The following is a 6,382-nucleotide window of genomic DNA, read 5'->3' on the forward strand; positions in this document are numbered from 1 at the left end:
CTTAAAAACCGATCTAATATGTAGAATCTGGATCAGAAACATGTTTTAGAAAGAGATGTTTGACTTTGTTTGTGGAGCGTTTGGATCATGGGTTCCTCATCTAAAACATTACAGCTTCTTTAAACATTATGAAGCTCATCCTGCAGGTTTAACCCTTCCTGATAATCTGTGTTATTACAGCATGTCTGAAGAAGTTGATTCTGGAAAGATTTTGGACTTTTTAGTCAACGAGAGAATCAGTGTGACACTGGAAGTGAAGCTTACTTTGGAAAAGGAACAAAACTAACAGTTCTGGGTAAGTTGGACTTCTAACAAGTTCAGTTCAACAGATTAGATTTAAATTTTAAATTAAAATAGAGAACAAATATCAGGAGAAAGCTGTGATGTATTAACCTGAAGTTAAAGCACTGTGACCAGCTCTCAACCTGCCTATTTTGGTGGAGGAACCAAACTGACGGTTTTAGGTAAATATTTCACTTTAATACAGTTTTAATGGATCCTGCTTTGATTAAAAATTTGGTCCAGAATAATCTGTCTCTGAAGGTCTTTGTAAAGATAATTGTGGTAGAAAAACACTTCATGTTCAGTATTGCTGCACTGTGACAATGCTGAAGCTTACTTTGGAAAAGGAACTAAACTCACTGTTTTGGGTAAGTTGGACTTCTAACATGCTCAGTTGGTTTAGATTTCATCAAAAGTTTCCTTTGAATCAAACTAGAAAGAAAAGTTGTTGAGTTTTAACATTTTAATATATTGAGTTGAGCTGAAAACACTGTGAACTACGGAGAACCTGCTTACTTTTATTTTCAATGTTTTCTTGATAAGAAGCTGAAGCTCTGTGCTGACAGAGAAGCTTATTTTGCCTCATTTCAGGGCAAGAACAAAGCTGAATGTCTTAGGTAAGAAACGTTCAAAAAAAGGCATTAATAACAAACTCGTCCTACTTTACCTGATAAACTCGAACTATGTCAGAAAGTTGCTTGTTTAACTGGATAAAGGGGTCATTTCTGTCTGTATAGAGGACTAACATCCAGCTTTATGAGCTTTTCAGTCTTGCGTGGTATGAAATAACCATATTTACCTTAAAATAAACAGAAGAGCAAAGGGAAATCAGCCTGTTGAGCTGTTTCTAGCACGGATTCAGCTCACTGTGCGAGCATGTCTGAAGCTATCTTTGGTGGAGGGACTAAACTGACTGTTTTAGGTAAGAAACTGTTTCCACATCTAAATGACTGCATAGTATGACATGCTTTACAGCTCGACCAGTATGATAAATACTAATAGAACTTTAAAGCTGTTAAAATGCTCAGACCTAGTGTAATAATATTAATGCTAAGTGAAGCTAAACAGATTTGTGGAAACAAATCATTGAGTTATTTGTGTGTAATAAGTTCTGAGACGTCCTGAAAAGATCTTAAAAATCAGAAAGAAAGTCGGAATCTTTCGTAGAGCTGTAGGAAGAGTTTGTGTTGCAGCCTGGAGTCTTTGTGCTCCTTCAGCAGCGAAGCTTATTTTGGAGCTGGAACTAAACTCACTGTTTTGGGTAAGAGAAAACTGAAATATGAAATACAGACACCTAATGCATGAATTCAGCTTATCCTGAAAGCACTTTCCATGTAATCCAGTCGGATATGGGCAGCCACTAAATGTTCGGCTCAAAGCCCAGATTATTAGTCTGTCAGCCAGTTTTTATCAGCTCTCTGAAACACTGTGACGACCAATTCTGAAGCTTACTTTGGAGCTGGAACTAAACTCACCGTTTTAGGTAAGGCCAAATAGATTGCAGTGGGAGAAGCTTTCAGTAATGGATTGTGTATGCAGTGCTTTTATTTTCCTAAAATCACCAGTAATCCATTAATTCAGGCTCATGTTTACATAAATCAACCTCTTCTGTACTGTTATGATGCCACTCTGGGCTGGTTTGCACAGAAAGGTCAGTTGTTGGAAACAGAAGAAAAAAGAAAGTCTTTAGTTTTTACAGCTGTAGTTTTTTTCTGTAGCCATGTCTCACTTTGAACAACTTAAACCCTGCTTATTTTGGCAAAGGCACCAAACTCACTGTTCTAGGTAAGAAACAAAGAAAATTCACTTAAAAAAAATAAATTCATCTTAAAGAGGGACTGGTAAGTAAAAAAAAAAAAAATGAAATGAAAATGAAATGAAAGCTTTTCAATGGTTTAAGGTCTATGAACAGGCCAAAAGAATAATTTTCTGTATAGTTGTCTTGATGCCAACTTCTTGTGCACAAAGGGTTCAGATTTTTAGAAATATAATACGTCAAAGTAGTTGTTGCTTTGCACTGCTGAAAGCTTCAGCAGCTTTATCTGCAGCTGTTTCTCAGTGTGAGCGGCTATAATCCTGCTTTCTTTGGTCAAGGAACAAAACTCACGGTTTTAGGTAAGAAAACAGACTCTTAAAACTCTTTAATTTCCCTTTGAGGAAGAGTTCTAGAAAGAAAAAAAAATTAGTCAGAAGTAGAAGATGCAAAGTTTTGTGTGGTGCGAAGTATTTGATTACTACCAATAATTTATTTATCTAAATCTTCTCAAAGAGGCCAAAAATCCTGGCCTTGTATTTCAGCTTTAGTTAAAAGAAGAGAAAAAACAGTATTTAGCTCTCAGCACTGAAAGCTTCAGCAGCTTTATCTGCAGCTGTTTCTCAGTGTGGCCAACTATGATCCTGCTTACTTTGGTCGAGGCACAAAACTCACAGTTTTAGGTAAGAAATCAAGAAATTCACCAACTTTATTATTTGCAAAACTGAATACTAAACAAATTCAAAGTTTACAGTTTTGATATGTTGCCATAAATCTTTAGCTTGAAATTGAAACATGAAACTATATGACTAAAACTAAATTGATCTAGGGACGGATCTGGTGAACTTTAACTAGAGGAAGCTCAATTAGTAACATCTGTTTTGTTGGTCCTTCAAAGTACAAACTTGGAGAATTTGTATTGTTAAAACAAAGTTATGGAGAATTTCAGACCTCCTAGACCTAAATCAGTTTTATAACAGCAGCTGAGCTCCGGCTCATGTCCTGCTGAATTTGGAGCTGGAACCAAACTAACGGTCCTATGTAATATTGCTATAATTAGTGTATTGATGTGTAAATATGTGGTTGTGTTAATTTCATAATTCTGGGATTAGTCTGTTTAAGAATGAAAAGGTAGATGATATTTGTGCTTATTTTTTTCCTCTTCTATTTTTATTTCTGCATTCATTCATGTTTTATAACTTTATATATATATTTTAAGTTTTAAAGTTGCAGAAACATTCAGAATCATTGTGAAATTCAAACATGAAATCAAACATCAAAACAAAATAGAGTATTAAACAAAAGGGAACAAGGTAGAGTAAACAACAGACCAAATGTTTAGAAACTGTTTCCACCCCTCAATTTCAATCCCAGCATGTAAAATTCTGTTAAGTTTATTAATATTTAGGATGTTTTTACTGTTTTTATTGATATGCATGAATTTTCAGAAATATAAAGATATTACAGTCATTTCTGAGAAAAAATGAGCAGCGGAAAAGTTCTGCTTTGTTTTAGAAATGAAAATATTCAAAAGGGTCTCAGCTATGAAAAAATAATAAAAAATTAAGATCAAGTAGAATCAAACCAAATTCTTTTGAATTATAGTGAAAACTATTTACTGTAATTAAGGTGTTTTTTTTTAGATAATAATCATCTTCACATGGTTGCAAATTATACCATGAACTTGTCAATTTTTAGTATAAATGTTTTTCTTTGCTTTTAAGACATTTTTCTCATAATGCAATTAAATTTAAACTAATCCTAAGCCTTTTGTGAAAGAGATAAAAGCTCAAAGACAGCAGTTCCATTTTATTGGAACCTCTTTATTGAGCTGATAGTCTGTTATTAGTTCAGGTGTTGTACAGATGTTGTTAGATGTCGATTAACCTTTTTATAACACCTTAATATCATAACTTGGGCGATTGCAGCTCTAATTTATTGATTTTTTTCTTCTTTCAGAGCATGACGTAGCATATCCTACAGTGAAAGTTTTCTACCCTTCTGGAGAGGAATGCAGAGATTATTACAGGACGAAGAAGAGGACCCTGCTCTGCGTTGCCTCTGATTTCTACCCAGATCATGTCAGCGTGTCCTGGAAGCGCAATGGAAGGGAAATCACTAATGGTGTGGCGACTGACCCTGCAGCCAAGAAAGATGGAGAGAAATACAAAATCTCCAGCAGGCTGAAGATCCCTCTGGAGGACTGGGTTGATCCAAATAATGAATATACCTGCATCGTCAAATTCTATAATGGAACTCATCACCTTCCTTACAGTGATACCATTACAGGTTTGTTCCTTTAACACATAATTATCCTAGATCTATTATTTTAGGTCATCATTATTAATGTCTTATCATGTTGACTCTCAATTCTTCCAGTTCGTCCTAATGAGATAGCCATCACTCGAGGTAAACTGCAACATTTCCCTCTTCCTCACTCTAAAAGCAAATAAAATGTTGCCTTCAGCACCTTGATGGGACTAAATTAACTGATCTGTTTGTTTAACCAAACCTTCTGACTCCCTGCAGGGTATTACATGAGGGTCACCCAGAACGCCAAAGTGTCCTACACCGTCCTGATCGTGAAGAGCTGCGTCTACGGAGCCTTCGTCTGCTTCCTGGTGTGGAAGCTTCAGGTCTGTCCAAAACATCCCTGTTGGTTCTGACCTAACCATCCTGTGAGTAATAGAGAGCTTCTGACACTGAGGGACAATATTCTTTTGTTTTCCAGGGAAAACGTGGAAAGCAGAGAAAGTGAGAGCTCAACTGAAGCTTTAACTCTTCCTCCCTGTACATAATAAACCTGATCTGATGTTATTCTATAAAGCCCTTTCATTTTACATAACAGATCTAATGAGTGGTATACAAAAAACATTTTTTATTATTTCAGATACTTTCTAAGTAAATGCTTGTTTCTCTCTATGTGCTGTTTAATAAAATTGTTTTACACACTTTTGGATTTCTTTGGTTTCTCTTTTTATCTGCAGCTTGTTTAAAAAAATATTTTGAAATAAATTATTTAGGTGTTAAACTTGATGTTTTAATGTTGTAAAACAAACTTAAATTAATCTGTATCAGACATTACTCAGAAACAGCATAGAATCTGATTGAAAATGATAACAACTGTCAGTAAAACAATTCTACTAAAGCGTCACTTATTCCACAGATAGTGTTAGATAATTATAGCTGACTTCTGAGAAACGGCTCATTTTCTGTCCCCATGTACTCCAAACATCTCACTTTCAGGGCATTCAGATTAAGGTTCTCTGTTTTGCCAAACAAGAACTTTTCCCGTTAGTTCAAACATTTTAGTAGGAGTGTGAGAGTGAGTCTGCCACATGAGAACAGGAAGTCAGCATTGTCATCTGTTCACAAAAGAAGGTCAGAGATGCTGGGGGAGGAAGATGCAGCGAGAGCTGGAAAAACTGCAGAGGAGCAAAGTGCGACAGCGAGGGCAGGATGTGGTCGCAGAGCAGCCTGCAGCTCCGTCTCCATGCAGAGAAACGACGGAGGTGCAACCCTCAACTTTTACCGCAGCATCCGGCTCAATGGGTGCACCTGCAGCCGCCCCCCCAAACACACACATACATTTTTCACACTTGAAAATGATGTTTTAGCAACCAGCTGCTTCAGGCTTCTTTCTGTGTCAACTGAAGCTAAAAACTGAACATGTGCCTGTGTGTGTTATAAAACAAACAATAAACAACAGATGGTTATTGCGATCTGGGGCAAACAGTTACAGTTGATGCATTTCTGCATATTTTCTGAACCCAGATCATGTGCATATAAAAATAAAACAAAATAAATAAAATGCTTAAAAGGCTGAGAGATTTTTTCAACAATTTAACCTTATGAATCCACGTAACTTTTACATTAAGATGAAAATAAAGGACTATACTCTATCTAGTTCCATTCTTGCTGTTAATAAAGCATTATCCTACATTATGTTATTTGTTAGGATCTTACCAAAAATCTAAGTGGAAACTGTTTTTAGAGCTATTTTCCACTAAAGAACATATTTTTTGACCTACTTAAGATTAACAAAAAATCTATCTGTGAAGCAGCAACTATCAAAATGTTTACATGTTTAATCTGTATTTTGATTTCATTCAGTTCCTTTAAAAAATAATTAAATATTCAGGTAATGCCCAGTAGTGGATTTTTTTATTCTATTTTAATGTCATAAAAGAGGAGCAAAACATTAATCACTTGCTTTTTATTTGTGATAATAGAATAACTTAAATCAATTTTATATTTGTTTTCATTCTACAAAACTTCCTATTCTTCTTAATAATAAGTTAACATTTTCATGAGTGTTAAGTCATTGAAACTAAACATATTTGGCTT

The 6,382-nt window shown here is 35.2% G+C and overlaps 1 gene segment (V, D, J or C); it reads left to right on the top strand.

The window, feature by feature from the left end:
- Nucleotides 1-3,972: 3,972 nt before the first annotated feature.
- LOC107099415 lies at nucleotides 3,973-4,992 on the top strand (the record flags this gene model as incomplete). The annotated part of the segment is given in 4 exon segments: nucleotides 3,973-4,324; nucleotides 4,415-4,444; nucleotides 4,565-4,671; nucleotides 4,767-4,992. Coding segments are annotated over 4 exon segments (516 nt in total), but the record flags the coding sequence as incomplete, so codon positions are not given.
- Between the last annotated feature and the right edge of the window lie 1,390 nt (nucleotides 4,993-6,382).

The sequence above is a fragment of the Cyprinodon variegatus genome, unplaced genomic scaffold (assembly GCF_000732505.1).
Source record: "Cyprinodon variegatus isolate N-32 unplaced genomic scaffold, C_variegatus-1.0 Scaffold869, whole genome shotgun sequence".
Classification (NCBI taxonomy): Eukaryota; Metazoa; Chordata; class Actinopteri; order Cyprinodontiformes; family Cyprinodontidae; genus Cyprinodon; species Cyprinodon variegatus.